Here is a 13,376-nt window from a genome sequence, read left to right as displayed (position 1 = left end):
GCTTAAAACCATAAGAAACCTCATTATCAGTGGTCTTAGGACTGAGATACCACTGAGATATTGTCTCCTTGTGACTCTGCCTTCATAACAAGTACTTTGAATTATATGAAAATGATGTAGAGCTCTTCCAGCAGGCATGTTCTACCCTGCAGATCTGTTCCCCTGAGGACACCACAGCCTGAAGGCATCCCATGAGTTCTAATGAACAAAGGGTAACTGGTAAGGAAACCTCTCAAAGGCCCACATCCATGGAGTGCCCAGTAGACTCAGGACCCGTTAAGCTCCCCAAAACCCCAGCATGCCAAATTGCACTTATCCATGAATTTTTACTCATGCATGTATTCTGCATTCCATATTCTTTTTTTTAGAAAGGGTGTGGCACTGCACATAGGCCTTAGCATCTGAACTGAGCATTTTAGAATACAGTCAGTTGGGACCCAAATGCAGACAGGATTGATCTAGAGCTCGTATTTCAACAACATCGACAGTTGGACAATTTGGAAGTACATTTTTTCTCATAATTTCTCCATCTGAGAGGAGGAGACACCGTGATCCTGTTTGATACATATACAGCTTTTATAGAATTACATTTCTACATGCAGACCTCAAATGTATTTTATAGTCTCTAGAAGCTTGCTTATTGTAAGACCATCATCACAATGATGCTATTTTCACTGAGATAGGAAATACAAGATAGAGCATGACTATTCTGGAGAGTGTCCTTTTGGCTTATTTAATTTTCTAAAAAGATTTATTCATTTTATGTATGTGAGTAGACTGCTGCTCTCCTCTGACACACCAGAAGAGGGCATCATTTCCCATTATGATTGTAAGCTATCATGTAGTTGCTGGAGTTTGAAATCAGGACTTCGGGAAGAATGTTCATTGGTCTTAAGTGCTGAACCGTCTCTCCAGCCCTTATTTTTTTTATTTTTTTTGAGAAAGGTTGTGTGTGTGTGTGTGTGTGTGTGTGTGTGTGTGTGTGTGTTTGTGTGTGTGTGTGTGTGTGTGTAACCATGGCTGCCCTAGAACTTTCTCTGTAGACTGGGCTGGCCTTGAACAAACCGAGGTCTGCCTGCCTCTTTCTAACATGTGCTGGAATTAAAGGCATGTGTCACCATGCCCAGCTCAAAGTATCCCTTGTTAAAATTAACTTTCATTTTTATTTTATGTTTGTGTTAGTATATTTGCTTAAGTGTATTCATGATGCTCTGCCTTCAGAATTCAGCAGAAAGTATTATGTCTGATAGAACTGGAGGTAGAAACTCTGCTTTGTACAATGTGGGTGCTGAGAACCAAGTGTGAGTCCTATAGAAGAATATCTAGTGCTCTTTCTTTCTGAACCACCTCTGTACCACCTCTAGAAAATTTTGTCATTTGTAATTTGTAGGAAGCCGCGCATGCACTGGCTAAAGCCGCGTTTGCCTGACATCCGGGATTTTTCCTGGTGAATAGGTGAATTGCGCATGTGCCATGGAAAAGGCCTGCCAAAGTTAAAGCCCATCCCACGGCATTTGGCACGCTACGAGTAAGCAGCCAATCAGAGGTGAATGCACCGCTCCAAGGGTATATTAAGCAGTGCTTTTCCTGGGCCTGGCGTCTTCTTCCACCATTTTGTATTTGGGAATAAACGTGTTTTTACGGAAGGATTCTGGTGTGTGTGTGTGGTGCGTTCTTGCTGGCGAGACGATTACACACGCGCCTCACAGTTGGTGCCGAGAAACCCAGGAGAATTTACCATCGCCGGCGCTGTTTAAGAAGGCCCTCCACTCGTCCTCTACGCAAGGTAATGCTCTCTGAGAGATATGTTTGGACTTGATTTAATTTATTTCCCTCCCCAGTTGGCAGGAACTTTAGAGGCTCTCGCTATGGTGCTGGTAGCGTTAGTTCTCTTCCTTTTGGTTTTCGTGGCGGTTCGGGGAGTGGCAGACGGATTACGGGTTAGGATGTCAGAAACAGAGAAAAGAAGGAAGCTCTTAGAAATTCAGAAAGGAAAAGGGAAAAAGGATATATTAAAGAAATCAAGCCTCCCCAAGGAACAATCTACGGGGATGAAAGATGAGGGGAAGAACACCCTTGGGAGAGACGGGAGGAACGTAAGCCTCAGAAAGAGATTTCTTTATCCGGTAAAGGAAGTTTTGAGGCTTGATGCCTCTGAATCGGAGGGGCTAACTTCCTCCGAGTCAGAGGACTCAGATGAAGAGATAGATGAAGAGGAAAGATGCCAGCCAGATAAACAGTTGCCGCCGCGAAATCTAAAGCAGAGGAAAACGAGAGATAGAAGCCGGACGGCCTCTTGGCCTGTAGCGCCCTCCCAACCTAATGTTCTCGGCACACTTCCGCCTTATGTGGACAGACGCTGCTCAGGCTCCTTCCTTTCAGAGGAAGACAAGAGAAAAATGTTACAAGCTTTTCCAGTGTTTGAGGACGCAGGAAGAGGTCGTGTCCACGCACCTGTAGAGTATGCTTCTATTAAAGAATTTGCTGAATCGGTTAACAAGTATGGAGTTGATGCTAATTTTACAATTATGCAGCTTGAGAGATTTGCCACTATGGCAATGACTCCGAATGATTGGCAGAACACAGTAAAAGCTGCTCTCCCTAATATGGGACAGTATATGGAATGGAAGGCTTTGTGGCACAACGCTTCTCAAGCACAGGCAAAGGCCAACGCTAATGCGGAGGGCAACCAGAGACAGTGGACTTTTGAATTATTAACAGGGCAAGGACAGTATGTTGCCGACCAGATTAAATATGATTGGGAAGCATATGGCCAGATTTCCACCGCCGCAATTAAGGCATGGAAGGCCCTCTCGAAAAAGGGCGAGGCTGGAGGAAATTTAACAAAAATATTACAAGCCCCCCAGGAGTCCTTCTCAGAATTTGTTGCTAGAATGACAAAAGTAGCAGGCAAGATTTTTGGAGACCCAGAGCAAGTCAAGCCATTGATCGAACAATTAGTATATGAAAATGCCACAGAGAAGGTTCAAATTTCAAAAATCGGTTCCTTTTTAGGGACAGTTATTTACCCTGAAAAAATAGTTCCTCAAAAATTAGAAATTCGCAGAGATCATTTACATACCTTAAATGACTTTCAAAAGTTACTAGGTGATATAAATTGGTTAAGACCATTTTTGAAAATTCCCTCTGCTGAATTAAAACCTTTGTTTGACATTCTGAAAGGAGATTCCCATATTTCCTCACCAAGAGCATTAACACCGGCTGCAAATCATGCCCTGCGATTGGTGGAGGATGCCTTGCAAAAAGTTCAGCTAAAACGCATTGATGAGACCAAAACTTTTAATTTGTGTGTCTTTAAAACCAGACATTTACCAACTGCCGTGTTATGGCAGGATGGGCCCTTATTATGGATTCATCCTAATGCATCTCCTGCAAAGATTATTGAATGGTATCCAGATGCGGTTGCTCAGCTTGCCTTACGGGGATTAAAAGCAGCTGTCACTCATTTTGGAAGGGAGCCTAAGGTTTTAATAGTGCCTTATACTGCACATCAGGTTCAAATATTAACTGCTACCTCTGATGTTTGGGCCGTGTTGGTTACCTCCTTTAATGGTCAAATAGATAATCACTACCCTAAACATCCCATTTTACAGTTTGCCTTAACTCAAGCTATTGTATTTCCACATGTCTTATCTCAAAAGCCGCTCCTGGATGGAGTGGTCGTTTACACAGATGGGTCAAAGACAGGTGTGGGTGCTTATGTAATTGATAATAAGGTCACTGCCAAACAATACCAGGAGACTTCACCTCAAGTTGTGGAATGCTTGGTAGTTTTGGAGGTTCTTGAAACCTTTCCAGGCCCTTTAAATATTGTTTCAGATTCCTTTTATGTAGTAAATGCAGTTAAAGCCTTAGAAGTGGCTGGGCTAATTAGACCATCTAGTAGACTTGTAAAAGTTTTTCAAAAGATTCAATTCGCCTTAGTTAATAGGAGATTTCCGGTTTTTATTACACACATCAGGGCTCACTCAGGTCTACCAGGTCCAATGTCTCATGGGAATGACCTAGCAGATCGAGCCACAAAATTGGTTGCTATCGCCCTATCTTCAAAATTAGATTTGGCCAAAGATTTTCATAAAAACTTTCATGTGACAGCAGAGACGTTACGTCGTCGGTTTGAGATAACTAGAAAGGAAGCTAGAGATATAGTTACTCAATGTCAGAATTGCTGTCAATTTTTACCAGTGCCTCATGTAGGAATTAATCCACGAGGAATTCGGCCACTACAAATTTGGCAAATGGATGTCACTCACATCCCAACCTTTGGCAAATTACAATATTTACATGTTTCCATTGACACTTATTCTGGAATTATATTTCCTTCTCCGTTGACCGGAGAAAAGGCAGCACATGTTATTCAACACTGCCTTGAGGCATGGAGTGCCTGGGGGAAGCCTAAAATTCTTAAAACGGACAATGGGCCAGCATACACTTCTCAAAAGTTTAGACAATTTTGTCTCCAAATGGAGGTAACCCATCTGACAGGCCTCCCTTATAACCCTCAGGGACAGGGCATCATAGAACGGGCTCATCGCACTCTTAAGTCTTATCTAATAAAACAAAAGGGAGGAGTAGAGGAGACTCTGCCCTTAGTGCCACGAGTCACCGTTTCTATAGCACTTTTTACTCTCAATATTTTAAACCTGGACAGTCAGGGCCATTCGGCTGCTGACCGTCACTGTTTAGAGCCTGACAGGCCGAAAGAGATGGTAAAATGGAAAGACATTTTGACCGGACAATGGAAGGGCCCAGATATTGTTTTATTAAGAGCCAGGGGAGCGGTTTGTGTGTTCCCACAGGAAGAAGACAACCCGTTTTGGCTACCAGAGTGGCTGACGCGGCGACTTGCGATATTGGAAGGTGACACCCAGGCGGACCCTCCAGGCTCTGATGACAGCCCTTGTGCTGATCCAAGGGATACAGGTTCCTAGTATATCGGGGAAACGATGATGGACCATATTATCTGCCTTTCCAAAACCCATACCAGTCAGACATAATGTAACTAATCTGTCCAGAAAATTGTTTCAATATCTTACAGGAAATTGGTCAGAAAACTTCAGTGAGACACTCAGAAAATTGAGAACAGCTGTGGTGAACATCAACTCGACGCGCGTGGATCTGTCCCTGACTGAGAGACTGTCCTCCTGGAATTCTTCAGCTTTCTTCTTTTCTTTTCTTTTAAGTGGGTGGGAGTAGGCCTGTTTGGTAAGCCCTATGTTGCGGATCAGTATTCATCCTTTGGTTGGATTGCAAACTCAGAGCTCAACAAAATTTTGACAAGGCTATTATTGGCCAGGCGCTTGTGACCAAAGAACTAGGGCCTTCCCCTGCAGTGTGGCTATCACTGCTTCAAAAATAAGTAGTCTCCCCCTCATGAGTGGTGGTGCTAAATGTTAGGCCATCAGCGTTACACCTCAAAGGATTTGCCCATTGTACTGGGTCGGTGAGGAGTCTTGGCCTGGCTGATTCTTGTCTGTGTAGCTGTGGTACCTGAATTTTGAGACAAACAGCCCTTGCACCCCTAGGAGATGACTCCATTGCACAGGGATGGGTGTTTGCATCTCTTTCTGTTTCCCTTAGCCCTTGCACTCAGAGGACTCGCTTCCATTGCACCTGATAGGGTAAGGGAGACTGTCTTAAACTATTAGTCCTTGATCGCCTATTCCCCCAAGATGGAATTTGCTTGATCGGGCTTGAGTTTGAGTCATGACTGGTACCACGCTAGACAGGCCAAGAATAGCCAGATAGACAGCTCCATCCTTTTGTCTCCAGGCCAGTTGCCAATTGGTCCCAACGACGGGAATAAGTTGATCCCATATGCCAGAGATACACCACGAGTGGTGAGTCTATCCAGTAGCAGGCATTACGAGTGGCCACAACCTGGGGCGCATATTCTGAGAATGCCAGGTGTGGGTGCGCGACCCTCGTAGCCTAGACAGAGAGCTCACCATTCTTTGGTGCTGGCTGTGGAGAAATGTCAACTAGCCTAAGACACGGGACATTGACCAGTGCCTGTTTAACAAAACAAAAAAGAAATAGCCAGTAGACAGATTCCTCAGCCGCTGTACCCAGGGGCTTCTGATAAAGACACCCGGTAAAGCCTCAAACATTTCTATACACAGTCCCTGCCCACTAAGGTGTTCGTTCCACGGATAGAAGGTCTGGAAAGTCTATAACGGAGTGGACGGATAAGCCTCGGCCACCTAAGACAGGGCAGCCGCGGGTGGGGAGGCTGACCCCGTGACGGGTAAGAGTTTGACCACTGCCCTCTAAAGAGACTCAGACCCGCCGTGAGACCCCCAAATATGGGAGTTACAAAACCTTCCCAGGGATCTCAACTACCACCCTCTACAATAAAACAAAAAGGGGCAGATGTAGGAAGCCGCGCATGCACTGGCTAAAGCCGCGTTTGCCTGACATCCGGGATTTTTCCTGGTGAATAGGTGAATTGCGCATGTGCCATGGAAAAGGCCTGCCAAAGTTAAAGCCCATCCCACGGCATTTGGCACGCTACGAGTAAGCAGCCAATCAGAGGTGAATGCACCGCTCCAAGGGTATATTAAGCAGTGCTTTTCCTGGGCCTGGCGTCTTCTTCCACCATTTTGTATTTGGGAATAAACGTGTTTTTACGGAAGGATTCTGGTGTGTGTGTGTGGTGCGTTCTTGCTGGCGAGACGATTACACACGCGCCTCACAGTAATTGTCCTAGTCTATATCAGAAAAATGTCTCTAACTCATTAGGTAGTTTTCTTTTACCTAAGAAAACATTTTCCCCCCAGCAGCACCTGGTAAATGGGTAATTTTCCATTATAAGATCTGTTGAAGTTCACGGATGTGACTGTGGACTTCTCTCAGGAGGAGTGGGAATGCCTGGACTCTCCTCAGAGGGCTTTGTACATGGATGTGATGTTGGAGAATTACAGCAATCTAGTCTTTGTAGGTAAGAATGTTCTTCTTGTAGAATCCCTGACTTGTCCTTTGTATTTACCTACTTTGTTTGTCTGTAAATTCTTTGAACTGTCTAGAGACCACCAGAAATAAGGGAGATTCTGATAATGAACACTTTTTCCTGGTGCTTCTTTTACATTTGTCTTTGTTCTCTATGACAGTAACCAATGCTATATCCTGTGCAGTCTCTCCAGCTCTCTGATGTAGATCTTAAGGAAAACTTCAAAGATCAAAGAAAATTAAATATTCAGAGCATGGAAATGCCTTGCAGTATGCTTATTTAATTGGACGATTTTCATTTTCATATTGACTTAAACTATTTATCTCTTCCTGATTTTTAAAAATTGAGAGGTTTTAAAATAAAGAGCTGTTGGTGGTAACCATGTTGTTTTTGTTTCTTTCTTTGTTTTTTGACATTCGGTCTCTCAGCATGATTTTAATCCTAGCACTAGGAATGGTGAAGCATGAGGATCTGGTGAGTTTCTGGAGAGCCTGATTTAAGTAGTGTGTTCCTAGCCAAGAAAGGCTGCATGATGGACTCTATCTCAAAAATATAAACAACTAGAAAATAGAGAAACATCCCTCTTATGACACTTCAGAGAGCCACTGTCTCAAAGTTTATTATTGCTCTACCACCCATTTGTTCATCCTCTGAAAGGTGAGTAGTTCAGATAAGAACGAGCAGACTGTTATTGTTGCTTTTGGTATGGTGGAGATCACAGTGGGTCTTTTTTTCTCATCTTCCATTTAATGATAGTGAAACACAGAAGGCCTCTGCTGAGAGTGGTATTCCTAAGAATTGCTATTGTTCCATGCTTTAGAGAACTTAAGGAAACATCAGTTATTGAATTTGTTATTCATGTGTCACTCCTTTATTATCCATAATTGTGTTAACTTTCCAGAGAGCCATCAGATAAGAGGAGAATAAGAAAAAATCTTTTAGCAAGGCACACAGTATATGGTCCATCAGCCTGTGAATATCCAAGAGAAGTCTTATAAATGTAGCAAGTTTGGAAAAATGGTTCATGAATCCTCTCAATGTACACCATATAATACTCATGATACTGCAGAGAACTGCAGTAAGTACAGATATGGTAAACTCAAGGATGCAACTATTGAGTCTTCAACCATAAACAGACATTAAAGTGAGGACTCTAAAGAAGAACCTTGTAAGTTTAAAGACTGTATACTGTTTAAATTCGTTTCCCATCATCAATCAAAATCAAAGAATACATTTGTGTCTCAGTACACACCAGAGAAATCATTCTGAGAGAAACCCCACAAATGTAAGGCTTGTGGCAAGTGCTTTTTATAAGTTGTATCAGACTAAATACCATTACAAAACCCATATTGGACAGAGACCTTACAAATGCAGTGAATGTCACAAATGTTTTAGCCAACTCTCACACCGAAGAAGCCATCAGACAATTCATACGGGGGAGAAAAACTACAAATGTAATGAATGTGGCAAAAACTTTAGCCCACTGACATATGTAAGAACCCATCAGAGAATTCATACAGGGGAAAAACCTTACAAATGTAGTCAATGTGAAAAATGCTTCATTCAGAAAGCCCAACTTACAATACATCAGAGAATTCACACAGGAGAAAAACCTTACAAAAGCAGTGAATGTGAGAAATCCTTTACATGCTGTTCAGGCCTTAGAAAACATCAGAGAGTTCATACAGGAGAAAAACCTTATAAATGTAGTGAATGTAAGAAATCTTTTACCAGTGGCTCAGATTTTAGAAGACATCAGAAAATTCATACTGGAGGGAAACCTTACAAATGCAGTGAAGGGGACAAATGCTATATTGAGAAAGTCCAACTTAGAATACATCATAGAATTCATACAGGAGAGGAAAATTACAAATGGAGTAAATGTGTCAAAGTCTTTACCCACCTCTCAGGTCTAAGAAAACATCAGAAAATTCATAGTGCTGAAAGAAAGTTTCTGTCAGTAATGAATGAAGCATGTGTTTTATCTAAGTTCTGCCGTTAAAAACCACTGCATGCTCCACATTGGGAAATCAATATGAACATGAGAAATTTCTGAAATCCTGTAGGGTTCAAATCTTAGAAAATATCAAGAGTTTACACTGAGAAAAAAATTTAATATGTGACAATGTACAAAATACTTCATTAAAACATTCTACTTTTTCAACCTCAAATACTTCATAATGAAGAAAATATATATGGAAAAGCCTGGAGAAGGTGCTGTTTGTGTAGCAGTTTCTGGGAGACTGAAATAGTCTCTCCAGAAAAGAAGCTGATAAGGGCAGGAAATATAATTCCCAAATGGCTTCATGAAGTTTATGAAACTGACAGGATTCACTCTACTTAACTCCCATGAAGAAACTCAGATCACGTGCTATTTAGTAGAAGCTTTGATAACCTGAACAACCAAAATAGGACATCTTTTATCCAGTAGATTTGCCTGAATTTCTACAGTATGCTTCTGATGTCCAGTGACTATAAGTTGTTTTCCATGTTGGGTTGGAGTTTCCTGATGGCAACTGTCTTTACGTCCATTTTGCTGCTTTAAGGAGCCCCAATAAAGACCTGTTTGGGACAACAAAATGGACATAGGTGGCATGCATACTTTGTGGTCAATTCCAATCCAGGAAAGTCTCTCATACAGGTTCTGAACCTGTTAATTTTTCTCCTATCATGTTCAACAGAAAATCAATATTAAAGTGAAAGCCTTTAATCAATAAAAAATAGGGAAAATTGTATGTGCTTACTTCTCCAGGCTTACTGCCACAGTAACATTTGGTCTTGTTAAAAGGGCTCAACATAAACAGAATGTAGAGGGTTAGGAAAACCAAAGAGTGGAAGCTACTCTCTTTCCTGTAAGAGAGAATGAGAGGTCTATTGGGGGAGAAATGAAAATACAGTTACAAACCTGTCAGTGACAGACATTGTCCAAATTGGGCTGTGTCCGTGCATGGCTCTGAACTCATGCTTAGCATCCATGATTCAGTGAAAGAGCAATGACCCTCAGTACACTACTGCCTGTGGACAAATACTGACTGCCATCACGCTCTTCTTATGTCCTGCAGGGTTGTAGAAATTCCATTCTATAAACCCCAAGAAGTGAATTGAATTTTGTTTAATCATTTACTCGATGGTAATATTGTAGACATTTCAGAAAAACCATGAACTAAAACTCTGGAAAAATGTATTAATAAGGACATATATTTAACTTGATTGAATGTTTGAGTCCATTTCTACAAATATCAAGAAACTATGAAGCTTTAAAGAGATACCTTATGAGCAAGACAATACATGTATGCTAAAATAGAGCTCAGGCTGCCTCAATGGTGACCTGGAAGATCATTTTGAAGTATTGAAAAAAAAAGGGAAGTATTCATTCAGTACAGTGCCAATGTACTGTATTAGGATATTGATACTGGAGGTTGGTATTCTTGACTATATCAGTAATTAAAACCTAAAAATGGAGGGGAACACCTGTGAGCTATTTTTGCTCCAGATCTTTGAGTTGAAAAGACACATCCGTAGTTTGTGTTTTTCAGGCAGGAAGATTCACCCTTAGTCCAAATCTTAGGAGGTGGGAAGACTCACTTTTAATCTGGACAACACGTTCTGCTGTCAGTCTATATAAGGATGTAGAAAAAGGAAGTTTTTGCTCTTTGCCTGCTTGCTCTCACCTCTCTAGCAAGTCATTCCTTTGCTGGCATTAGAGCCCACTTCTGAAGACAAGCTGAGATATTCAGCTTTGGTGTGAATAATTACTGGATTTTTGGACCTTCTGTACAGAGGCAACCACTTTTGGAATAGCTGGACCACAGTTTAGAGAGATAGAGTCATTCAATAAATTCTCTTCTAGGGAAGGGTCAAGTCTGCATGTCCATCTTGTCGTAGAACTTGTGTCTAATTGTGTCTCTCACATGGTACTGGTTTTGAAGGGTTCATAGAGAGCAGCTGAGGCTTGGAATTGTGTGGCAGGGTCAGAGGTTCCATGAGGAGATGACATGGTTGAATATGTAGTCTTAGTTGTAGAAACTCCAGTATATTGGAGTTGCCCTGATCATATGATAACTGCCAAGGACAATGACAGGTATGGAATCCAACTGGCAGAGATTCTGAGACAACTTGTATGTGCTGTGCAGGGCATAGTAAGTGAATTAAGCTATACAAGGCTGTGGGTCTTATGACATAAAACACTAAAGTGTTTGCATATTTGATTCTGGATTTAATTTGATTTTATGGTAATTGTGCCATAGCCCACAAATCTTAGAGTAAGAGTACAACATATTTTGATTGAGTGGCAGCTACAAGTTATCAGATGGTTCTTAAGGAGCCATCTGATTTTTAAGAACTGATTTTTAAAAAAAAAAGGTTATGGGGATATTTAAAGTTGTATTTTATGAACAAAAAGAAAGAAAAATGTTATGATTGATATACCGTAGCACTGTTTGATACTTGTCAACATGACAGAAATTAAGAGTCTTTGTGCAAGAGTTAACTTCCAAGGAAGAATTCCTCCATCTTATTAGCCTATGAGATGTCTGTATTCCATTTTCATGATTGATGTAGTAGGAACCAGGTCACACTGGATATTGCTACTCCTGAGAAAGATGTCCATGGTTTTATAGAAAAGGAAACTGCCCTTGCACAGCAACCCAGTGATCTCTGCTATGGTTCTTGTCTCAGGATTCCCCTTTTGGTTTTCCTCAATTATGAACTGTAACCTGTGGAATGAAATAAACTCAGTTCCTTCCCAAGTTTTTTTGTTGCTGTTGCTGTTGCTGTTGCTGTTGCTGTTGTTGTTGTTGTTGTTTTAGTTGTAGTTGTTTGTTTTGTTTTGTTTTGTTTTTGCCTGCCAAGGAGTAGCCTCTACGTTGAGAGGGGTTCTAAAAGAAGGTTTGAATTGAACTCAATTGTGGATCCAACCTGATGACCTATGTTCTGCTTTTTTCAGCTTTTCAGTCTGCTCTCTATTTTATGTTTACTCTCTGGAGATTTTTCTTTCTGTATTCTGCTTATTTGCTATTCTAAGATATCTCTCTGTTTATGTCCTGCTTGCGTGTGTGTGTGTGTGTGTGTGTGTGTGTGTGTGTGTGTGTGTCTTACAAGCAGTTCTTTCTTTATTGGATATTTTGTTTATTTACATTTCAGATGTTATCCCTCTTTCCCCATTTTCCCTCCCCCATAAACCACCTATCCCATCCCTCCTTCTTTTTGCTTTTATACTATTTTAATTTCTTGCACGTATTAAGGACAGTTCTAGGCTGAGTAAATAGCAATACAATAGATGCAAATAGTCAAGGAACAAGCAAGACAGTAAACACAAATAGTCAAAAAATACAAAAGGCAGTAAACAGAGTCCCATGATCACTGCTGTGATCACTATTTCTAAGGGCTTATCAAGATGGCCAAAATATCTGAGCCTGCTTCCCTGTCCTAGCCCAAAATTATTTTCATGCCTAAATCCTACTTCTTTGTTCTAGCTTAAGATTTATATTCCTATCTGTAATTACTTCTTTGTTCTAGCCTAAGATTTCCATTCCTTCCTGAAAGTACTTCTTTATTCTAGCCTAGGATTTGATTTCCTGCCTGAATTTACTTCTTTGTTCTAGCCTAAAGTCAGGTTCCTGCCTGAAGCCCATTTCCTAGTCCTTCACCAATGTCAGATTCCTGCCAGCCAGCCCCAGAAGCTCTCCACATCTCCTCCTTTTTTATAGCATAAACAAGATTGAGCCTATCTTGTCAGAATGACTGCCTTACCCATCTTGGAATATGCATTATCAAAAGGAATGCACTTCTGTCTTAGGTTGGTAAGGCTCTGTGCCGAATCTTACCCCATTCTGGGCTTGCCAGTCTGTTAAATTATTAACTCTGTCTGGGGGTCCGTTTTCAGTTTCAAGTCATATATTTTTTTCAAGTCATGTATTTTGGCTGCCAACATGTTGATGTTGTTAAAGACAAGCTTTAACACAATAGACAGGAATAAAAGTATTCCTGGGACAAAAAGGGATAGCATGATCAAGTTATATATGCCATTCTTGAAGCAATAAGGCTCTTTTAATTGTCAAGTTAAAATTACCTTGGTCTCTTGTACGGTATTTATTTTAAGTTGCATTGATTGTCTACTTCCTAATTGTATCAGTATGTTGAAACCTGGCATGACTGTTGTGGTGGTCTATCCACCAGCTTTTGTATTACTGACCTGAGTATTACAGAACCTTGGTTTTCTGAAAAATACTTTCAAGTACTGGAAGAAGTGAGTTAGGCTTTAACCAGAAGCAAGAGGGTAGTTTGCTTGATCATTGCTGATATAATAGCTTTAGTTATATTAATTGTTAACACCACTGCTTCCGCAATTGTTTTGACACAAGAAGTTAAGATAACTACATTTATTATTAATTTAGCAAAACATGTT

General features: G+C 41.0%; 1 protein-coding gene across 1 annotated transcript; it reads left to right on the top strand.

The window, feature by feature from the left end:
• Window positions 1-7,423: 7,423 nt before the first annotated feature.
• Window positions 7,424-8,972, top strand: LOC114615516 (gastrula zinc finger protein XlCGF67.1-like). The gene is made up of 2 exons (XM_028761205.1): window positions 7,424-7,444; window positions 8,328-8,972. Exons 1-2 carry the CDS (start codon window positions 7,424-7,426, stop codon window positions 8,970-8,972), a joined length of 666 nt encoding a protein of 221 aa, XP_028617038.1.
• Window positions 8,973-13,376: the final 4,404 nt, after the last annotated feature.

This window comes from Grammomys surdaster, unplaced genomic scaffold (assembly GCF_004785775.1).
Source record: "Grammomys surdaster isolate TR1022 unplaced genomic scaffold, NIH_TR_1.0 126807, whole genome shotgun sequence".
NCBI lineage: Eukaryota > Metazoa > Chordata > Mammalia > Rodentia > Muridae > Grammomys > Grammomys surdaster.
This window is presented reverse-complemented; position numbering and strand designations above follow the sequence as displayed.

Excerpts from the sequence above, each read along its gene's own strand:
- LOC114615516 (XM_028761205.1), top strand. The coding sequence starts at position 7,424 with ATGGTGAAGCATGAGGATCTG. Across the intron at positions 7,445-8,327 it reads TGGTGAAGCATGAGGATCTG|AGACCTTACAAATGCAGTGA; the intron begins GTGAGTTTCTGG and ends CATATTGGACAG.